At 38.9% G+C, this 24,759-nt stretch overlaps 1 protein-coding gene across 1 annotated transcript in view; it reads left to right on the top strand.

Moving 5' to 3' along the window:
- LOC136857680 (general transcription factor 3C polypeptide 1) overlaps positions 1 to 24,759 on the top strand; it is a 340,092-nt gene that overhangs the window by 2,548 nt on the left and 312,785 nt on the right. The window contains exons 2-4 of the mRNA XM_067136529.2: positions 1,566 to 1,721; positions 1,872 to 1,975; positions 22,287 to 22,480. Of these exons, the coding sequence (XP_066992630.2) occupies positions 1,897 to 1,975; positions 22,287 to 22,480 (273 nt within the window). The 5' untranslated portion in view covers positions 1,566 to 1,721; positions 1,872 to 1,896. The remainder of the gene's footprint in view (positions 1 to 1,565; positions 1,722 to 1,871; positions 1,976 to 22,286; positions 22,481 to 24,759) is intronic.

The raw sequence follows: 24,759 nt of genomic DNA, 5'->3' as shown, positions 1-24,759 counted from the left end.
GTAAATGAAATGCTGTGGGACTAAATAACGGCACTTTGGCATCTCTGAAAACCATAAAAGTAGTTGGTGGGATCATTATTATTATTATTATTTCCTATATATATAAATGATATGAGTAAATAACTGGAATCAGAGATAAGGCTTTTTGCAGATGATATGCTGAATAGAGTAGTAACTAAGTTACAGGATTGTGAGTGACTACAATAGGACCTAGGCAGTGTGAGATGGACAGCAGACAATGGCTTGATGGTAAACGAGGTGAAAAGTCAGGTTGTAAGTTTCACCAAGAGGAAAAGTCAGTTTTAATTACTGTGTTGATCGGAAGGTAGTACTCGAGGGGATCGCTGTAAGAACCTGGGTGTTAATATGAGGAATCATTTTCATTGGAATAATCATGTTAACAAGATTGTAAAGAAAGGTTACAGATCTTTTCACTTGGTATGTGGGTATTGTGGTGTAGGGGTAGCGTGCTTGCCTCTTACCCGGAGGTCCCGGGTTCGATTCCCGGCCAGGTCAGGGATTTTTACCTGGACCTGAGGGCTGGTTCGAGGTCCACTCAGCCTACGTGATTAGAATTGAGGAGCTATCTGACGGTGAGATAGCGGCCCCGGTCTAGAAAGCCAAGAATAACGGCCGAGAGGATTCGTCGTGCTGACCACACGACATCTCGTAATCTGCAGGCCTTCGGGCTGAGCAGCGGTCGCTTGGTAGGCCAAGGCCCTTCAAGGGCTGTAGTGCCATGGGGGAGGGAGGAGAGGGGATGTGGGTATTGGGTTGTAGTAGTGGTAAGACTCCAATTAGAGGATGGTTCCAGTGTATGGGACGCACACCAGGATTACTTGATACGAGACCTGGAATACAAAAGAAAGCAGCACGATTTGTAAATCTCAGCTTTTGGGTTGTTAGGCTCTGTGCGTTTGCGGAGTTTTGCTCATATGTGCCATTTAGGCTCATCAGTTGAATTGTTGCGCGTTCCCAAGACTCTGCTTAGCAGTGGCAGAACAACTGCGAGGTCTTGCCATGTTAGCAAATGGTGATTGCTAACCTGCTAAAGGAGAAGGGAATTCTCTGTTTTCAAAAATATGTACTCCCCATGGAGATACTATTCCAGATATGGCTTTCACGGCCACAGATCTTAAAATCTCAGGAATAGAACCAGCTTTTTGGTTGTTAGGTTGTGTGTGTTTGCAGAATTTTGTCCAGACGTGCTATTTGGGCTCATCAGTTGGATTGGCACGCCTCTCCGAGACTCTGCTTAATGAAACTTTGGAAACGCACATGGCTGTGGCCAACTTGCCCAGTTGCTTCCTTTCTGCTCCTAGCCCTTTCCTATTCCATTGCTGCTATAAGACCTCCATGTTGATGCGATGTAAAAAAAATAATAAATTTTTTGTCATTTTGAGAGGCTATTGACAATACCTAAGTACCCTTAAATACTATTAGATGTATTAATTAAAGTTTAAGGAAAAATTTAAAGTGTGGAAATACTGTGTTCCTGCAGAGTTACCTGAAATTTAAAGCTTATTTTGCTGCATTTTACCAGTAGCCTTTTTTGTTCATTCCAGGTGAGCGAATGGTGTAAATTCTACCATGTAATGATTTTAAATCTTTGTCCAAATATGACTTGAGTGAGAAGCTAGTCACTTCAGCTGTGACTTCATGGCTAATAGTTTGGTATCACTAGCTGGAAGTTGCTTGTTCTTATGTAACTTAATCATCCCGTGAGTAAAATAATACTGTATGTATTAATGTATTCATTTCAAGATCTGCTATATGTAGATCAGTATCCCTTCAGATTTCACTGCATATTATTTTTAGATCTGTTATCCCAGTTTTCCTTGTTATGAGCCTTTTATTTTATTTCTTTATAGTCTGTGCTGCTGAAGGTAACTGATAATGGCCGAGTATGAAGATCATGTTACTGCTATTTTGGACGAAATAGCATTGGAAGGTTTGGACGGTATTACATTGGAAGGTGAGTTGCATAACTAGGCCTACATTTACTCTTTCAAAATCCAGCCAGTCAGTCTATCAATCAATCAGTCAATCAATTAATCATCTGCATGTAGGGCTGTCACCCAGGTGGCAGATTCCCTATCAATTGTTTATCCGTCGCTTAAGTGTGGCCAGTATCCGGTTATAGTGGGTTCGAATCCCACTGTCGGCAGCCCTGAAGATGGTTTTCCGTGGTTTCCCATTTTCACACCAGGCAAATGCTGGGGCTGTACCTTAATTAAGGTCACGGCCGCTTTCTTCCCATTCCTAGGCCTTTCCTATCCCATCTTCGCCATAAGACCTATCTGTGTCGGTGCGACATAAAGCAAATAGCAAATGAAGAAAAAAGTTTATCCAGTCTTTTCTTAAATTATTTCAAGGAAATTTATCAAACATTTCCTTAGATAAGTTATTCTAATCCCTGATTCTTCATCCCATAAAATAATATTTTCCCAAATTTGTCCTCTTGAATTCCAATTTTGCCTTCATATTAATGATATTTCCTACCTTTATAAACTCCACTCAAGCTTATTCATCTACTAATGTCATTCCACGCCATCCCTCCACTGACAGTTTTGAACATACTGCTTATGGTATAGATGTTGATTCCCATAGGGAAACTGAAATATTTGTCTCGAATGAGTAAATTTGTGATACATACATAATACAATTACATACTGCTTAGTTGAGCAGTTCATCTCGTTACTCCCAAGTCTTCCCAGCGAAAATTTGCAACATTTTTATAACACTACTATTTTATTGGATATCACCAAGAACAAAATGTGCTGCTCTCCTTTGGATCTTTTCCAGTTCTTGTGTTAAGTAAGCTTGGCGTGGATCCCATACACTGGAACCATACTCTAATTGGGGTCTTACCCGAGACTTAAACACCATGTCCTTTAATTCCTTGCTACAACCCCTAAATACCTTCATAACTACGCAAGGAAATCTGTGACCTTTCTTTACAACCTCCACGAACCTGCTACACAGGTGTAGCAGGGGGAGAGGTGATACTACCACGTGGCGCATCCCAGGTGGCAGATAGAGGGGTCCTAACTGGCTTGCCGGTGGACTTGAGGGAAATAAAATACCTCTCGCGGACCAAACGCACACCCCCTGTGGGTGGGGGACGCCAACGAAGAATACACCCATGGTATCCCCTGCCTGTCTTAAGAGGCGACTAAAGGGGCGACCAAGGGATGATTGTCTTGGAACCATGAAACTACTTGTGGTTAGTACCACCACGTGGAGAGCATCATGGGTCACTTTTACTTGCGTGTAGTACCACTATATTAGGTACCGAATAGGTTTGTGATTAGTAGCACACAGGAGCACCGTGCGTTCGGCTTTTGCAGTACCTGTGATTAGTACCACCATATGAGCAGGACCATGGGATGATAGCTACCATGGTTCTGCCTTGCCTATGATTAGTACCCACTATATGAGGAACACCACGGGATAAGGGAAGGTCCCTGTGGTTAGTACTCTTATGTGATGAACACCATAGGTTTGCATTGCCTGTAAATGGCGCCGCAAAGTGAGAAAAACCATAGGTCTGTGTTATATGGCGCATTTCATAAACTGTGAGTAGTACTATAATGTGTGGAATACCGCGAGTCTCTGCTACTTTTGATTCGTACTGCAATATGACAAGATACCATGGTTCTACTTTCCTTGCGATAATTACCGTTATGAGGGGCCGATAACTTGGATTTTGGACCCCCTTTAGACTCCAAGCATCATCGATTCAGTGTAATGCTCTAGCAGCAGTCCCTTGGTTAGTAATCCTAATGTTTTACGTCAGTTTCAGTGAATGTAAGGCATTGCGGGTCGCATCCACTGATTGTTTTAAATTCATGTCCATCCATTCATTCATCGTCCTCACGTTTTGAATTCTGGTCAGTGGAGAATTTTGGACTTTTAATTTGTCATTCCATTTTGTCTCATTTCGTACCATTAGGGGCCGATGACCTCGATGTTAGGCCCCTTTAAACAACAAGCATCATCTTTACAACCTCATTAATGTGATTACACGAATGATTAGAAATTTATAGTGATTCCCATGTGGTACTATCACCCTATGAACACAGTAATTGAAACTCAGAGTACTTTTACTCTTGCTAAAGCTTACAACTTTACTTTTTATCCCATGTGCCATCATACTAATGTCTACTGTCCATCTCACAACATTGTCAAGGTCTTTTTGTAGTCTGTTACAATACTGTAACATATTTAGTACTCTGTACAGTATAACATTATCCACAAATAGCCATATCTATGGTTCCAATTCTTTACTCTACCATTTATAAGTATAAGAAAACATAAAGGTCCAATAATATTGCCACGAATCTACTACGCTGGCGTAGCTGGGGGAGAGGGGATACTCCCATGTGGCGGATAGAAGTGTCCTAACCAGCTTGCCGGCGGACTTGAGTGAAATAAAATAGCTCTCGCAGACCAAACATGCAACTCCCTGAGGGTGGGGGACGCAGACGAAGAATACACCCACGGTATCCCCTGCCTGCTGTAAGAGGCGACTAAAAGGGGCGACCAAGGGATTATCGAATTACAACCATGAGACTATTTGTAATTAGTACCAGCATGCAGGGAACACCTTTTCCTTGCGCTTAGTACAGCCATAGCGTATCGAAGAGGAAGTGCGATATCTTCTCCGTTCACCTGTAAGAGAGCTCAAGAGGTTGGTGGGACACCCGCTTGGTGGCAGCACAGGCCATTGTGATGTCAACAGAGACCCTCGGCCATTAGCCCGCATTATATTCGCCTTCAGTTGTAGTAATTTTTATTGCTCATTATTGTCGCTGTCCAAGATGTTTCGACTGTTTGCATTATTAGTGTATTCACGATTGAGTGGTGTGAGAAGTGTTATGTTTTAAATACCTCGGCCTTTGTTGCTATTGTGCTATAAGGCAACGCATATCAGTGCGGGAGGAAACTACCACATCATGCCCTCGTGTTTTGTACCCGGCTGCAGATCTGGATATGACCGATCGTCTTCATTTAGGCATTTCTTTAGGCCCCCTAAAGAGAGTGGTGTTTTACTGAAATGGGAGAAAGCTATCCATAGCAAAGACTGAAAATTAACTCATAATTGTTTCGTGTGTGACATTCATTTTTATAATGACTTTCTAGTAAAAGTAGACTTGTTTACGGTGAATGGTGAAAGAGTAGAGATACCAAGACAGCGCTGGAAATTAAAACCAGAAGCATTTCCTCACATATTTCCTAATCTACCGACGATATTTCTAGGGCAGTAAGAAACGCAACTCCCCCACGAATAGGCAATCCACACGAAGAGATTTCTCTAATAAAAGCCCTGAACAGATCGTAGATATCAGTGGTAGTGATCAACCTGTATGCTCGGCAGTTGAAGATATCTCTAATGTCGCAGATGCTAGGAAACAATTGCGCTCTTAAAGAGGGGATTGAAGAATCAGAAATGTAATTTCTTTAGAACGCAGAATCAACTCAATGTCACTAAAGCTAAGATACATTTGCTTGAAAAATACATTTCTGATATAAAATCAAAGAGAAATTTCACTCAGTCAAAACAATTCGGTTCTCTCAGCAAAAAACAGAAACTTATAGTCAATACAATGTTACAGAAATGTCAAGCGAAAAGTAAAAAAGGAATGAGATATAGTGACGAATTTCTTCTTGATGCACTTCTTTTAAAAATAAAGTCTTCCAAGGGTTATCAGCACTGTTTAAATCATGACTTGCTGCCTTTGCCTTCTGAATCCCACTTGCGAAATTTGGTGAAGGGCCTAAAATCTTCGTACGGTATAAATGAGCATGCTACCGCTGCCATAGCAGATTTTTTTAATGGAAAGGAGGAACATGAACGCTTAGGGATGTTGATATTCGACGAGGTAAAGTTACGAGAAGAAATTCGCTTTAACTCGGAATCGTTGCAAGTGAATGGTATGTTGATTTGGGGAAATTTACTGAAGGTAAAAGCAAGGGTCAGTTGGCAAATCATGCTCTAGTTTTTATGTTTGTTCCTTTTCTATATAACTGGATACAACCCATAGCAATATATTTAGCCGGAACACCACCCCTGGTGATATAATTGCAAACATTCTCATTCAAGTCATCGTACAATTAGAGCAAGTAGGTGTCCGAATCATTGGTTTCACATCGGATGGTAGCCATTCGAATAAAAAGTTGTGGAAATGCTTAGGAATATCTGGTAACATAAAGAATTTGTAGTGTTATATTTCCAATCCAGCTGACTCCATCAGAAAATTGTGGACATTTCCAGACGTGCCACATATATTTAAATGTGTAAGAAATCATTTTCATGACAAAGGACAGGTTAATTATAATGGCAATATTTTTGATTATTCATTCTACAGGAAAGTTTACGAATGTGACTCGTCTCCTGAATTTTCCGGGTTGAAAGTTTGCTACAAACTGACCTCTGCCCACTTGGATCCTAATTCATGTCAGCAAATGAATGTAAGACTGGCATTTCAACTATTCAGTAGATCAGTTGCTAATGGTATAACATTCTATTGGGGTATTAAAACACAGGGTTTAGAAGACAGTAAACAATTTTCACAAGCGATTTAAACTGTCTGATTGACGCATGAAATTCGGTTATTCCCACTCAAGCCCAGTATAAAGGATCACAGGCACATGAAACTTTAATTAAATGGCAGAATGTTCTCAGAGATACTCAGAATTAATTCGCTTCACAAAGGACACTGGAGTCTTTAAGAGTTACTGTGGAAAGTACCTTAGAAGTGTCTGAATATTTGTGGTAACACAATTATAGCTACGTTTTGACAGGAAAATTTAATGAAGATCCCCTAGAACAACATTTCGGTATCCTGCGATCACTAAGTTGTGATGATCATCCGTCCACTATTGACTATCTACATTTACACATGTTGCAGTCTATTTATGTACCGACTAAACTTGCCTTATCATCTGACGGAAACTGTAAGTATAGAGCTGAATCCCCATTGACGTCTCTTGTTAATCAAATCCATATTCTTGCAAGAGAAATTGAAAGTAAAAATCATGCAGTGAAGACACAAGCTGTAGATGAAATCAGGGAAAAAATTGTGCACATCGAAAATGACATTCAAATACCAGACTGGGAAAACAGTTTACCTGAGTTAAATGGGCGGAATTGTAGCAAGGAGTACTTAGTGTATCATTTAGCTGGATACATAGTGCGGAATATTTCAAAAGTGATTCACTGTGATTTATGTTGTCGTTTCCTTTTTGGCAAAAAGACTGATAATGTGCCTGCTTCCCTAACACTAAATAAAGATTACGGCTCAATGCAAAGCGCCACATATCTCACATATGCGTCGGAAAGTGTTTATTATGTGTTGTTGCGAGTAGAAAATGTTGCGGAAAAGCTATTGTGTATGGATAGTTTATGGGGTGATACTTTCTTCGAGTGCTTGGATAAATGAGATGTTATTAAAGTGAATTCCGAAGAATGAAGAAAGAGAAAGAAGTATTGACCACCGTGAAAGCAAGAAAGATCCAGTACCTGGGATACATCATGCGGAACAACAGCAGATACAATCTCCTTCAGACCATCCTGCAAGGAAAAATTCCAGGAAAAAGAAATATTGGCCGAAGAAGAATATCCTGGCTTAAGAACATCAGAACGTGGACCTTTAAAACATCTACAGAGCTTTTTTGAGCCGCAATTGACAGAATGGGTACAGCCAAGATGGTTACCAACATCCGGAACGGATAGGAACCAGAAGAAGAAGAAAGTGAAGTCACCGCAGTTGGGGTGCTGTGAAGATCATGTTCTGTGTTTGCTAACAAAACTCATATTTCACTACTTGAAATGTTGTTGTTCTTCTGCACAAAGGAGATAAGAAGGGAGCTGGTTACTTTGAAGGCAGCAAAATCATCCAGGAAACATTCCAAAGTGTCCAGCAGATGAAATCATTTTCAAACGTAAGTTGCATGCTTGAGTTTCTTAGTAGATTTTGAAGTAGTAGTCCTGATATTGCCTCTGTTATCCTCGTGCTCAGTCATCACTGTGGATGGCAGTGCCATCTGTGTGGCGGTCCACGGTAACTAGTGAAGATGTTGTACTTCCTCTTCGATATGCTATGGTACCACTATGTTAGGTACACAATAATTTTGTGATTAGTAGCGACAGTGTGTGAATTAGGGTGTGTTTTACAGTACCTGTGATTTGTATCACTATATGAGCCACACCATGGGTGAGTGACACCATGGGTCTGCCTTGCCTATGATTAGTACCCACTATGTGAGGAACACCAAGGGATAGTACGAGTCCCTGTGATTAGTACATCTATATGAGGAACACCATAGGTTTGCATTGCCTGTAAATGGCGCTGCAATGTGAGAAACACCATAGTTCTGTTTTACATGTGAGCATTACATTACCTGTGAGTACTACAATAATGTGTGGAATACCACGAGTCTATGCTACTTTCGATTAGTACCGCAACATGACAAATACCATGGTTCTACTTTCCTAGCGATAAGTACCATTATGAGGGCCGTTGACCTGGAGTTTGGACCCCTTTGGACTACAAGCATCATCGATTCAGTATTGTGCTTTAGAAGAAGTCCCGTGGTCAGTAATACTGTACTATTGTTTAACGCTAGTTTCTGGGGATGTGGCGCATTGCGGGTTGGATCCACTGATTGTTTTAAATTCATATCCATCCATTCATTCATTCTTCGTCATCACGTTTTAAATTCTGGTTAGTGGATGATTTTGGACTTTAAAATTGTCATTACAGTTTGTTTCATTTCATACCATTAGGGGCTGATGACCTAGATGTTAGGCCCCTTTAAACAACAAGCATCATCATCATAACTAATAATATTGCCATGTCGACTCCCCCTCTTAATCATTACAGGATCAGATAATGGTTCACCTACTCTAATGCTCTTGAGTTCTGTTTTCTTGCAATTTACCCACCAGTTTCACCACTCTTGTCCATTCCAATAGCCCTCATTTTCGTGGTCTACCCTATCAAAAGCGTTGAATACTGTATACCATATTTCTTCGAATCCAAATGACCCTGAATGTAAGACGATCCCCACTCTTTCCTTCAAAAAGATTATATCATGCTTAAAGTGTGCTTATAATTTTATTTATAACAAATTTCAAATTTAATTTGAGAAAAAAATAAACATACACAAGTATCATGTGCATCATACCTACTTAATCATTTTCATTAGAGGTATCCGGTACTCTCTCTGAAAGTTCAGGGAATTCCTCTTTGTGAACCTGCATTCGTATCACATTTCGCGTTATTGCCATTCCAGCCTTGCATTTTTCACGCCCATACCTCACAATTTCATGTTCGGCTGCTTTAAAAGTGTCCTTGTTGCGAACCATTGAATGCCATTCTTGTATAATACACATTTTTAGGCTATCTTTGTCTTCACGCCAACATCGGACATTGGCTTGAGTTATGGCATATTTTCGTGCAGCTGCACAATTATTCCTTATTTCCGCGTGTTTAATAACCATTAACTTAAAATTGGCATCATACTATCGACGAGAACCTGTTGAAAATTTGCTAGCAATGTCTGTTCCACATGTCTGTACAATACAACGATCCATCATGAAAATATTCCTGTTGACTATGAAACTATTACTTTTACTAAGTGTCAGGTACCTACAGTAGACGCGTTATAACTCTGCTACTGAGTAGTTGTGGCCTTTCTGAGAATTCTAAGTGTTGCATCCTTGCTATTCCAATTCGAATGTCATTTCCTGTACAGTTGGGGCTCAGAAGTACATTATGGTCGAACTTGCAGGTAGCTCAAGAAAGTAATGTTTCAATGCTTTTCTGTGGATTTAATAAACACTTTGTACAGGCTAGCAGAATGTCATTCTCTCTTCACTATTTTTCGAGAACCAGTGATGTTACATGGAGGCACTCTACAACCAGCTGCCATAGCTAGCGATGTATAGGCCTAATAAAGACATGGACGTTGAAGGTCAATGAGTTTTGTTCTTGTGAAAAGAATTGAAAAAGAGGGTAAATTTTTGAAATGAGTACCAGTATATCTGCAGTATATGTCAAAAATGTAACATGTTACAGGCGTGAAAATGAGTATTTGGAATCTCTTTTAAAAATAAAGAAACGTGTTTTGTTTTTGTTTTTTTCCCCGACTGGACAGAAGACTGTTTCTAACATGTACAGTTCTATGTTGCATGGTCATCTTAGTCCCAAAAGGCAATACCACAAATGTGGTTTACAAATAGTTTCTGGGATAAATGAAACTCAATTTTTTGGTGAGTTTTTATACTTGATTGCTTTTCAGATAATGTCAGTACTGAGGAACGATTACTTTTAACAAATTAAAAAATCCACGCGAGCGAAGCTACGAGTAACTGCTAGTGTCTAATATAATCAGAAAGAATGCTTTCCTAGAGCTTACAAACAACTCATGTCAAGCTAACTGGTCTGTAATAATCCGTTTTATGTTCATTACCCTTTCCCATGTACACTGGGGATGCTATTGTAACTCTCCATTTGTTTCAGTTGTGGCACTGTATCCCAGACAGCCTTGGGAAAGAGCACATGTCGACTACACTGGCCCGATTTTAAATTCAATGTGGCTCCTTGTAATAGACGTGATGTTGAATTTCCCATTTCTTATTGAGATGCACTCCACTACTGCAGCTGCCACATTTAGGGCCTTCTGTAAGGCGGCCGAGGTGAGAGATCAGTATGTGGGACATTTTGATGGATTTGGCAAGGCTCACGATGTTTGATACTGTTGATGGGCAAGTTGCTTCATTCTGACAATACCCCAATGACCGTTTGCGTTGGTTAGATAGGCAGCCAATTGTTTCATTTGCTTAGGCCTACCAGTGCATTTTTTAGTGAGAGGTATTGACGAAATTTCCTGCAACATCTTACATGGTGTCACGCTCGTGCTGGAGTTATTCTCGTCAGATTTTTGTGTGATTTGTACCTCAGTAGCCCTACTTTAGGTCAGTGTAGAAGGTCCTGGATCATCTTGAGAGACTGCAGTGGAAAGAAGAAAAAACTGCGTTGTCTGGGATACTGACGGCATGATTAGGGATGGCATTTCTGTTAAGAAAAAACACACCTGTAGCTCTAAAACAGGAAGTGCCGATCAATGGAGTTGCAGCTCAAGACCAGACTGTATTCAAAAGCGAACCGAACTGAAGCAGTTTTTTTTTGGCAATCTGGATGATTTTGAATAGAAGTTTCACAAGCCTGGTTGAAATAAGACTTCAGAGGCTTAAAAAAAGTCCACGATCTAATGGCTGCAAGAAGTGAGTTGTGTGGCTTGGTAGACAAGGTAACATAATGTCATTCAGCACTGCAAAGTCAAGTATTTCAGCAGAGTTCATGTGCGATGCGTGTCCATTTAATATAAGAAGTACTTTGCCAAGGGGTTTTCAGGGAGCAAAACAATTTCGTAGCCAGTCCATAAAAATTTCAGAATTCACGTACACCGATTTTAGGCTCATAGAAACCACTGAACCAGGTGGCATGCCATCTTCCAATTCACACATCTTATTCTTACCTTTAAATATGCAGTACGGTGGAAGAAAATTGCCTTTAGCATTGCAACAGGCAATTACAGATATAGTTTCTCCTTTCTCTCCATAAGTCAAAACATGAACATTCTTGCTCCCCTTAATGGCAACAACTTTGCCTGGCTTGTTGTCTAACTGCAGGCTGTTTTCATACATGTTGTAAATATGTCCCAGTTTCCCCCACCCATTTCATTTTCCTCAATTAATTTTCTTAATAAATCAAAATAACCATCAACTTCTTCCCTATTTAACCCTAGTGCTCTTGCAACAGATATTCCCTCTGTTTTCCACAAACTTAAATCATTGTTCCTTTCCATGAAAGATGTGTACCAATCCCGACCTGTTTTTCCTTTTGCTTCATTGAACTTTGATTGCAGTTGAAAACGTTTAGCTAAACTGAAAAGCTATGTTTTTAACAGTTTGACTTGTTGGTTCAAAGCTGGATGCCTGCGATTTCTGAATGTACGTGACTAGCTTCTGTTCGGTTTAGTTCCTGACAATGACTGTAGTCCCAGGCTCATCTTTTCATAGTTCTTTGTAGCTAGCCTATGATGAAGAGTAGGTTCCGGGATGTTAAAATGCCACCCCACTTCTCTAACTGGCATACCGGGCGAGTTGGCCGTGCGTGTAGAGGCGCGCGGCTGTGAGCTTGCATCCGGGAGATAGTAGGTTCGAATCCCACTATCGGCAGCCCTGAAAATGGTTTTCCGTGGTTTCCCATTTTCACACCAGGCAAATGCTGGGGCTGTACCTTAATTAAGGCCACGGCCGCTTCCTTCCAAATCCTTGTCCTTTCCTATCCCATCGTCGCCATAAGACCTATCTGTGTCAGCGCGACGTAAAGCCCCTAGCAAAAAAAAAAAAAAATTGCCTCTAACTGGCATATTCTCAGTAACAATGACATGGACTGCTTTACAGAGGTCGTCCTGGGTCCATTTTGCTCTATCTGTTTTTCATATGTATTTTCTAGGCATTCTGGCTACAACAAGAAAGATACGGAGCATTAGAGAAGACAGTTTAGTAAAGCATTGGCTGCACCATCTCACCCTCATGTATGAAACTGCGCTGTCTCTTCCTCGGCCTTCCTGCGTTAACTCACCTGAACCCGTGGGAGAGCTGGCGCACCTACCCAGCAACATGGCTTCAGTTCCAACACTCACCATTACCAGCTAATATTAAACTTCCTTCTGAGAACGGCTGTATCCACAGAAACAAACAAAGAAACAACAAGCCCAGTTCACATTCACAACCACTTCCATTCAACAACCTCCTAATGACTTACTCCCTCCAAAAGTCTTGCAGCCTGGGGTGTGTCATCTCTCCTGACTTTTTCCTACTCATATTTATTCATCCTACCTGTTGTATCCAAATGAAATAACTTATAGATTGTACACCTCATCTAATTTATTAACAATAATTGAACTTAAGATCTCAGATCTGTCTGTTCACAAGGTGATATAACAAAAAACTCTCTAATGATTGTCTGAACCACTTTCAGTACCAAAATAACACAGGAGCACAACACTTGATACAGTTCAAGAGAAAAATACAAAGTATTTAACTGTTCAATTTGCATGGAGAGATAATGACTTCAGTACAGTACTTTGATGCCTATCATCATAAATCCGTAAATAATACTAGTCCATACTTCGACTGTCACTGCAGAGTGAGTATAGATCATAGTCTGTCAGCTTCATTTTTGTATTGATTGGTACTCTGATATAAAGAAAATCTAAAATCTCCACCTTATCAATACATTGGTTTATTTACTCTAAATTAGTAAATTGGTCAATACCGGTTTCAATCCCTCGGGGATCATCTTCAGTTGACACACAAAAAAGAATTTATAAAAACATCACATATGAAAGGTTACATTTGGTGACTATTTCAATTAAATCAAGTGTTGAAAGTTATGTCATTAAAGTACTAGTGGGTGCAACTTAATTTATTTTTTTATTTTTATGTGCTATGTTATGAGGTATATTGGCTCACTGTGTCTAAGCTTTTTGTACATATAATGGGTTCTGCACTTATCACATCTGGTAATGATAATATTACATTCAATATGATTGATTCATATGATTAAAACATTAACAAATATCTTACTAAAATGGTAAAATATATACATCATTTGTTTAAAAAGTACTTGTTGTTTGAGTCTTTTTGATCATACTACACTTGTATTGCAAAACGTGGAATAAAATTTTTCACTCATACACATTAGTGATAATGAGTCCATTATAGAGTCTTAAAAGTATTTTGTCGTTTGAGGTATATCACAGCTTATTAGTTATTGTGATGTCAATAAGACGTAATTTCACTTTGTATTAATGTTTGGGGTATTCCACTTTTTTTAAGAAAGTCCATTGGAGTAAACATAGGAAAAGCTTAATTAAAGAGTTAGTTAAAATAGATCCTTCATTACTAAAAATGCTAATATGTGATACCTTATTAAAATGGATCCTTCATTTCTAAAGTATTGATATGTGATACCTCATGTGTTCATTTTATCATGTATAAAATGGGGTTTACATTTCTTAACAGTACTACTGTAGGTTGTTACCATCTATAATACATATGTAATATTACGATCTGACATAGCAGCCAACTGAAAATGTTTAAAGTATAATCTAATGGAATGGGACAAATTCCTTCTTTTGTACTGTTTGTTTTTCACTTTCAACTGGTGGAGTGCATAACATATGCGTGTTGTGTTAAATCTATATTATTGTTGAATTTGTGCAATTTGTAAACTGCTGCTTTTTGTGAAGTATCTTAGTCTTTGGATGTCATTAGGAAATTATTAGTGTGTCGTTTCTGGTTGAATGGTGACTGTTGCAAAATGAAGCTCGTTCAAGGTGCCGTGCGTCTTGATGGAATTTAAATTTGCACTTTTTATGATAATGGTATGGAGGCTTCTGTGTGTTGTAGATTAATCATGTTGAATGTTGAGACCATATGCTTTGCGTAGCTGCCTGTCCCATTCCATTAGATTATACTTTAAACATTTTCAGTTGGCTGCTGTGTCAGATCGTAATATTACATATGTATTATAGATGGTAACAACCTACAGTATTATTGTTAAGAAATGTAAACCCCATTTTATACACGATAAAATGAACACATGAGGTATCACATATCAAGACGTTAGAAATGAAGGATCCATTTTAATAAGGTATCACATATTAGCATTTTTAGTAATGAAGGATCTATTTTAACTAACTCTTTAATTAAGCTTTTCCTATGTTTACTCCAATGGACTTTCTTAAAAAAAGTGGAATACCCCAAACATTAATACAAAGTGAAATTACGTCTTATTGACATCACAATAACTAATAAGCTGTGATATACCTCAAACGACAAAATACTTTTAAGACTCTATAATGGACTCATTATCACTAATGTGTATGAGTGAAAAATTTTATTCCACGTTTTGCAATACAAGTGTAGTATGATCAAAAAGACTCAAACAACAAGTACTTTTTAAACAAATGATGTATATATTTTACCATTTTAGTAAGATATTTGTTAATGTTTTAATCATATGAATCAATCATATTGAATGTAATATTATCATTACCAGATGTGAATAAGTGCATAACCCATTATATGTACAAAAATCTTAGACACAGTGAGCCAATATATCTCATAACATAGCACGTTAAAAAAAAAAAAAAAAAAAAAATTAAGATGCACCCACTAGTACTTTAATGACATAACTTTCTACACTTGATTTAATTGAAATAGTCACCAAATGTAACCTTTCATATGTGATGTTTTTATAAATTCTTTTTTGTGTGTCAACTGAAGATGATCCCCGAGGGATTGAAACCGGTATTGACCAATTTACTAATTTAGAGTAAATAAACTAATGTATTGATAAGGTGGAGATTTTAGATTTTCTTTATATCAGAGTGAGTATAGAATCGAATATTGGCATTATTAAGTTCCACAAAGGTTCATAGCATGTAGGAGAAAACATATGAGTCTATCGGTCTATCACTATAGTCCCATGATACCCATTTGGTAGTTCTGTGGTCAGACTGTCTGCTTTCCTTGGCTCAAAGCTGTTCTAATACTGTACACCCAGCTTCAGCTGTGACATAGACTGGCCGGCCACTTGCTCACTGGAAGTGGCCTCACATGCCGGCTCAGCCTGGGATGTTCAAGAAGGAGTCTGTGTGGTGCACAGAGTTTGAAACAGACACCACAACACCCTCCCCTCCTAATAACACCAGTATGGCATACGTATCCCACACCTCAGGCTTCCTGTTGATAAATATGACCATAATAGGTGTGACGTTTCAGGCTCTGGGTGGTGGTGTTGGACTGGAGAGCTGGCCATCTCTGTTGTGGTGGCTGTGGACTGCTCATTACTAGGCAGGGCAGGCTCCTGTAAAGAACCCATTCGTATGAAATGATCTGAATCTCTGTAAGCCACAGATGGCTGATGTGGTAGAGGAGTAACCAAATCTTCCACAGGAGTGCAGCTCTCAGCGTGCGGCTGACAACCCCAGGAAACCATGCAGGATGCGGAGGAAATGTCCGGGCATAGATCTTATCTCCTTGGTTGAATTTTCCTCTGCTGACTGCTGGTTACCTGGCTGTAGGCTGCAACAGAGAAAGCAGAGTGCTATGTTGACAGCCAAGAAGTTCCTGGGAGGGGCTGAGTCCATCCTTCCCAGGTAATGTTCTACGTACCATTGTCCGATATCAGGGTGTTAGGTGAGACTTCCGTTGTACACAATAACAGGAAAAGTAACGTAAAAGCGTATAAGGAACAAAGCCCTCTTTTTTCCAGCACGAATAATGACTAGCCATCTACCATCAGAATAAATACAACACATTTTCTTTAGACAAATTGCCTGCAGTTTCATGGGCACATTTACATCTGAGTAACATGAGAGGTGTTTCGTTAGAGGAATCTAAAGAAAGTACTTCAGTTTGTACAATATTTTACAATTTGGAAAGCATTGATGGGGAAGGGAATTGTGGTTCAAAATATGGAATGAGTTAAAAGGAAGTGCCAGACATTAAAAAAAAAAAAAGTGAATGGTTTTACTCTGGTCATTAGAAAGTCGCTACTGATATTACTCTCACAGCCCCTGAACAGCAAGTACTATAGAGCATTCATTCAGTTCCCTTCGTTGAATTAAAACATGGCTAAGAAGCACTATTGGTGAAAATAGGTAAAATGGATTAACCACGCTAAGCATTCACTGTCATTGTGTTCTTGCAAACAAGAAGCAGTTAGTGGAAGCAACAGTTAGAAAATTTGCAACTAATCTGTGCAAACAATTATTCAAAAATTGACTTTTTTAAATAAATGGTGTTCTTCCTTTTGTTATTTATTAAAACCTAAGAAGGACTGTTGTTGAAAACAGGTTAAATGGGATACCTTCAGTAGGTTTTTGTAAACAAGCAACAAGGAGCTATAGTTAGAAAATTTGTAAATAATTCTCAAACATTATTGTTCAAAGTTATGTTCTCTCTTTTGTTATTGTTTATTATTGTAGGGCACCATATGAACCCTCCTTCCTTTTGAGGTTAAATTACAAAAACTCCCTACCCCCTCCCCTTTTATTTTGGGCTGGATAAGGCCATATAACCATGTCCAATTTTTTGTATTTTCTTTTTTTGAGAGCCCATTTTCATAAGGTACAATAAATATTCAATTACAGTATTTCAGGTAGTAGTGTTATTAACTTGCATGAAAAGAATATTATGGCTGATGAAGTATCTTCTTTGGAAATTGTACCTAATGTAGATGCAGAAATTGTGAATTTCCAAATTCAAATTGTTACCCGTATGGTCCTTGTTGATAAACTATGGAAGTTACATTGTCCACGTTACACATGAATGTTGTCCTAATGTATATGTCCAAACCTTGTCCCATTTCTCTACGAGACCTGCTATGAAGTGAAATTAATCTTCACAGTGAATTATTACAATCGGATGTCCTTTCTGACTTCAACCTCATCAAAGGAGTTAATGAGATGATGTATGATGGTAGGAAGGGAGAGGATGAAGCCCAGTGCTGGTACGTAGCCTACTCCTATCGAATAGCAACATGGAGTCTGCTCAAGGCCTAATGTCCCCATCCTAGGGACAGATCACTATCAACAGCATCATATGCCCCCACTCCATATGAACACTATGGAGAGGTTTGGAATGAATCCAGGCTTTTGGCATGCAATCTAGTGATTAGAAACATTCTGAAGATGAAATTTTTTTCGACCCACAGGACAGGAACCGGCTAAACATGGTATCAGACCGCATAGACTTCATACCTTAATGATTATGGCCACCAGGCGGGCTATGTTGTCCTAGATAGTGTTAAACTGTGAGCAAAGTTTGGTAGTTGTGAGGCAAATAGTTTCATGGATATGGGCCTTTAACAATTGGCCTAAAAACATATAAATTGACATCCAGATCCCTTTAAATAAGGCCTCAGCCATGCATGGTTACAAGGACATGTATCTTCTCTTTTCAGTATGGTTGATGAAGCAAAGCTAAAGGGAGAGAAAACAGTGGATATTATTATAATTGCTTGAAATTCTGTATCAGATCAGTGTTTAGTTATTAGAGCTTGGCTTTATTTATACTATTGGAATAGAGCACAGTTTTACATATTAGCTCGATTTAGTAATGTGTATCTTACAAGAAATGCACATTGTTAGCAGTAACACTGAAATCCATGAATTCTGGTTGCTTTGGGCTGTGCATGACGGAATTTGTGTTTTGGGATTAAAGAATGAATATTTTTCCCTTTAATTTTGTAGGGAGCAAAACAGATGTTAGCCATATTGTGCAAGGTCTGTGCTATGTGTAAAGGGGAGCAGAACATCACACACAAAAATCAACTAAATTCTGTATGATGGTCACATTGTCATGCTGGAAGGCGACATCCTAAATATTTGAAATGATCTACCTGTTTCAGTTTTGTATCCTGACCTGACCTTTAGTGTTCTTATGTTTCTTCTCTACTGGAAATGTTAATTTTCAAGACTTTTCAGTCTGTCGAACACACAAGTTCAGTATAAATATTACACTATAAAATAACACTATTAATCTAGGAATAAAATAACACACTATTAAACAAAGAATGACATGTTTCGTTCGTGAAAGATCGCCATCAGATTCTATCAAGTCACACTCAGTATTTGGAAATATTTATTTCTGTCCAAATATCTAGGAATTTGAAATTTGGAACTTATCTTAATGAAGCCCTGCTTTGTCTCCACTCTCACATACAATGCGAGGCATTTGAAAAATCATTACTTTCATTGGCTCGAATCCAACCATCTACCAGTCTGCTGACCCTCCATTACATCACGCAGCCCTCCCTGGTCAGGTCAATGACACGCTGAACTTCTCCTTCACGTGCTTTAACACTAGTGTTTCCTTAGTATTATCGTTGTTGTTGCTATCATTATTATTTCTCATATTACAGTGCTTTAAAAATTATGTAGGGGTTCTTAATGAGCATTTAATGATATGCGTATTATATATGTAATTTTATTATTATGTTTAATTAGAGAGTTCTTGAAATATGTTATTTTTAATGCTAAATGCTGATCTGAAAGATCGTCTCAAATGGCGAAGATGGTGCATTAATTCAGAGAATTTACTACAGATAAGAATATCCTAACCCACATTTCAGACCTTTAAGTCAGAGATTCCCGCCTGTGGGATTCGTTAAATGCTAATGCAAAAAGTGTACATGTTGTCCAGGTGTTAATTAAGTAGGGCGAATAGGGGCATTAAAAAAATGGATGGTATTTCAGGTTGGTTTTATCTTCCCTTTTTTTTTTGTGTGTGTGATGACCGGGCGAGTTGGCCGTGCGGTTAGAGGCGCGTGGCTGTGAGCTTACATCTGGGAGATAGCGGGTTCGAATCCCACTGTCGCCAGCCCTGAAGATGGTTTTCCGTGGTTTCCCATTTTCACATCAGGCAAATGCTGGGGCTGTTCCTTTATTAAGGCCATGGCCGCTTCCTTCCAACTCCTAGGCCTTTCATGTTTTATCTTCGCCATAAGACCTATCTGTGTTGGTGCGACGTAAAACCACTAGCAAAAAAAAAAAAAAAATTGTGACGTAAATTTCAGTTGCTTCTTTAATATTCAAAGATTTACTTCTGTTTTCGGTGTGCAAGATTTTAGATCTGTTGATATCTGTGAAATGGTGTCAACAGTCTTGTGTGCTCTCCAAAGGCTGAATGTCGATTATATAATAATGTTATTGGCTTTACGTCCCACTATATACTTTTACAGTTTTTGGAGACGCCAAAATTTTGTCCCGCAGGAGTTCTTTTACGTGCCAGTAAATCTACGGACACGAGGCTGACGTATTTGAGCACCTTCAAATACCAATGGGCTGAGCCAGGATCGAACCTGCCAAGTCGGGGTCAGAAGGCCAGCGCATCAACTGTCTGAGCCACTCAGCCCGGCGTCTTTCAAACTGACCTTAACGCAGTGGAGGTAGAGTTCAGTGGCTACCCAGATGAAATTGTCCACTCTGTTATGTTGTTGTTATGTTTTCTTATATAAATGATATGAGTAAAGAACTGGAACCAGAGGTAAGGCTTTTTGCAGATGATGTTATTCTGTTTAGAGTAATAAATAAGTTACAAGATTGTGAGCAACTGCAAAAAGACCTCGATAATGTTGTGAGATGGACAATAGGCAATGGTATGATGATGAACGGGGTTAAAAGTCAGGTTGTGAGTTACTAATATGAAAAGTCCTGTCAGTTTTAATTACTGCATTGATGGGGTGAAATTTCTCAAGTACCTAGGTCTTAATATAAGGAAAGATCTTCATTGGGGTAATCACAAAAATGTGATTGTAAATAAAGGGTAAAGATCTCTGCATGTGATTATGAGGGTATTTTGGGGTTATAGTAAGGATGTAAAAGAGAGTATGGTTCCAGTGTATGGGACCCTCAATGGGATTACTTAATTTAAGAACTAGAAAAAATCCAACGAAAAGCAGCTTGATTTGTTCTCGGTGATTTTCGACAAAAGAGCAGTGTTACAAAAATGTTGCAAAGTTTGGGCTGGGAAGACTTGGGAGAAAGGAGATGAGCTGCTCAACTAAGTGGTATGTTCTGAGCTGTTAGTGGAGAGACAGTGCGGAATGACATTAGTAGGCGAATAAGTTTGAGTGGTGTTTTTTAAAGAAGGAAAGATCGCACTATGAAGATAAAGTTGGAATTCCAGAGGACAAATTGGGGCAAATATTGTTTATAGGTAGGGGAGTTAAGGATTATAATAATTTACCGAGGGAGATGTTTAATAAATTTTCAAATTCTTTGCAATCGTTTAAAAAAGTCTAGGAAAGCAACAGATAGGGAATCTGCCACCTGGACAACTGCCCTAAATGCAGATCATTGTTGAGTGATGTTGATGAGAGGCTCTTTACTATGCACTCCTGATTATTTAGACCAATGGAGTGTTACTACGAGACAGTTCTATCCAGATCAATAGACTAGATCTTGTCAACAGTTGATATCAAGAGTAAACAACAAGTAACACCCATCACTAAAAGAGCATCGATTTGTGGGAATTTTCAGTATGCTGCAGCTGTCTTGCACCAGGGCAACACATTAACTTGATCGAATATTTCCTGATAATATAAGTAATGTAAAGGTACAAACAAGTGCAAAGCAAGTCATATATAATTATATAGGAATAAAAATAACACGTATTGGAATAAACAAAATGACTGGTCGGTGTGGAAGAGGGTGACAGTGGATGACTGATATTCATGTGGTAGAGGGAGTAGGCGGGATAATCATATTGGAATAGCTCATTCCATGTTAAGAAAATGGTATTGCTCTTATGGGAAGAAGGCTGCCATATCGAACAGCTCTGTTCAGCAGCATCATGGGAAAGTGGAGGCATGTAAATGTTCAAACTCAGTATTTGAGATAAAAGGTAGAAGAAACTCAGTATTTGAGATAAAAGGTAGAAGAATCTAAGTTCAAGATAATATTCATGAATTCTAGGGAATTGGGTAGCGGTGGGGGAGAGGTGTTAGAGGGGCTCATTTTGATCTTCGTAGGATAACTGCAAAACAGCGGAACATCAATTTGTGAAATTCAGTTTTTAAGTTTGAGATAAAAAGGGGAAGAAAATACGCTGAAAATGAAGTACAGTTTACTATTTACTTCCTTTAATCCTTAGCCTTATCCATAGAGTAAACAAATCATTGTAATAATGTTAAAGAAAGTAATCGCACATGTAGGATAATTAATCACATAACACAAGACAAGCACACATTGATATGAAGACTAAAAAGGATACGCAACACAAAAATAGGTGACTTCTCTACAACAGTTAATAAGCTGCTAGAATTCACACTGTAACTGATTACACGTTACGTGTACCAGAGCGACGCAGGGGGAAAAGGGGAAGGCAACAAGGTGATGGCTGTTCCTGCCATTGTGTTTCCTCCCTACAAAAGTATTTATGAAATAGGAAAACTTCAGTTGTTATTTTAATAATGCACGGAAAATGCCTCATGTTTTCTGTCTTTCATAAGGCAATATAATGTACATTATAATATTCCTTGATCACGTGGAATTATGGGCGTCTAAGAGGGCGTACGTCCATAAGAGCAATATTGTTTTCTTAATGTGGAATGACCTCTAGTTAGTAATAGAATCTTATCTGGATAAAGGTAAATTATCATTATGTGTAATTTTTATAACTTCATATCTTTCAGGTTTGTGGGTGCGGCTTACTGACAGACCATATTTCCAAGATGTTATCGATGATGTCATTAAGGAATATGTGTGGAATACAGTCAAGTACTTGGAGGATATTTCCATGTATTTACTGCCAGAACCCAGAGCACCTTTAAAAGTTTTTGATCGTTATGATTTTGTCGATCCAGAGTTGGGTATGATTCTAGAACCGGTGAGTACACATAGCCTTCAAATAAAATCGGAGCGGATGAAAGCCTTCAGTACTCCATTGTTGACAGTATCACTGCTTAACTGGAGTGAAAAAATATATGCACTTCTTATTTCTGCTGAGCAGTGCATCCATAACATCTTAGACCATTATCCCTTTTTATTGTACGTAGGCAAGCCAATAAGTATCTGCATTTTGCTCTAATTGTCTTTAGGTTGGCTCTATGGCATTTTGTGCTCACCAGCCACTAGATGGCGCCGTAGTCTACGTCTGTGGTTGGTTTCAGCATTATCAGATCAGTACAGCTTGTGCTGTTGCGTGGCCGCGCTACTCTCTGTTTGCATGAAGGAAGAACAGCGTTCCAGAATTAGTTTTTTGTGGTGTGAGGGTGTACCAGGGGCGGAAATTCATTGAAGACTTTCAGCACAATACGGGGACAATGTTTTGCCACAGTGAAGTGTTTACCAGTGGATTGAACAGTTCAAAAGAGGTCGCACGAACGAGAAGGATGAGGAAAGATCTGGGCGTCCATCTGCAGCTTTAACTGATGCCAGTATTAAACAAGTGCGTGATACGATCCTGAATAACAGACCAGTGAATGTTGATGATGTGGCGAACCATATGCACATTAGCCATGGAATGCATTACGGAACGCTGTTCTTCCTTGATGCAAACAGAGAGAGGCGTGGCCATCTTTACGTTGCAGCAGCGCAGGCTGTACTGATCTGAACTCCGAAACCTACCACAGACTTAGGCAGTGATGCCATCTAGCGGCTGGTGAGTACACAATGCCATAGAGCCAACCTAAAAACAATTAGAGCAAAATGCAGATTGACTTGCCTACGTATGGTTATACAATCAAATGAACTTGTTCACTTGTTAGTTTTCTCATTGAACGGTGGTTTATGTAATTTACAGTTTTTAAGTTTTACTCTCCTATAGTCTGCAATTTTCTCTTTTCTGAAATGAGTAGATAACATTTCATATGATACATGAACAATATTATTAAAGCCACCACAGATTGTATTCATAAATTTGCATTCGATATAAGAATGTGTGGATAGAGTACACACAAAAAAGGAAGACACGGGTCCAAAATCTTCGGCTGCAGCTTTCGTCAGTGGAGAATAGAATAGTAATGGTAATGATCATTGTTGACAAGTAGGTGCTGTTGTGAGGTAAAGGGAATGGAGAGACAGACAGATAAGAGAATGGAAGAAAAGGAGCGGTTATCTCATGTCCACCTTCAGAATCTCTAAGGACGAGGGGGTAGGAAGTTGGAGTAAATGTTTAAGGGCTTTAACTGTGAAACAATCATCAGATGTGGTTTGATGTTGCCATGTGTGAATGGGGATCCATGTTAGGGGTTTCATGGGTACTGCGGATGCTGCACATTTGTTTGGCTAGAGTGTTGGTAGAAAGTTAAGGCAGAGTTTTCATTGAAGCTAGTAGATGATGGTGGATGAAGTGCAGGCATGATGACCTTGTATAGGATAAGACTACTTTGGTGATGCTACTGTTGAAAGTAGTGCTTGATATATGTAGACTGCAGGTCTTTGCAGCAGCTGTCTTCACAGGTGAAAGAGCTGGAAGGTAGTGGCGGTCTGTGTGGTTTGTAGCGAGAGAGAATGTTTTTTCAGATTAGGTGGGTGCCTTAATATGTCTGTGGGGCTTTTTGGGAGAAGATCACAGACGTAGGGTGAAGATGATTGAATGCTTGTTTTAAAATGTGATTGACTTACGGGAATAAGTGGTTATGATGATTTTGATTTCTTGTCCATCAGTTGTTATTTTATTTACCAGTGGTGGATCAGTAAACATGATCTCAGTTTTTCAAAGGGTTTTTCGTGCTATTTCTTGAAGAAATTTAATTTGGTATTGACTTTTCTGAATAGTAGTGGACATTAGAGGAAGGTCATCAGAAAATCCTAAACAGTTTAAACTTAAATTTTGTTTGGTACATCCAGTTTTTATGTTCTTTGGATTTACCTTGTACCATTCCCTGGTTACATATTCTAATGCACAATTAATAATAATAATAATGTTATTTGTTTTACGTCCCACTAACTACTCTTTTACGGTTTTCAGAGATGCCTATGCACAATTAAATACTGTAGTAAAGGTGATAATTAGTCTCCTTGTCTTAAACCTGTTTTAATCAGAAATGGTTCAGAAACTTCTCCTCTGAACTTCTTTTGATTTGATATTAGTTAAAGTAAGCCCTGTCAGTTTAATTAATTTTAGAAGGAGTCTTAAAATCCCTTAAAATTGTTAAAACTGAA

Source organism: Anabrus simplex, chromosome 1 (assembly GCF_040414725.1).
Source record: "Anabrus simplex isolate iqAnaSimp1 chromosome 1, ASM4041472v1, whole genome shotgun sequence".
NCBI lineage: Eukaryota > Metazoa > Arthropoda > Insecta > Orthoptera > Tettigoniidae > Anabrus > Anabrus simplex.
This window is presented reverse-complemented; position numbering and strand designations above follow the sequence as displayed.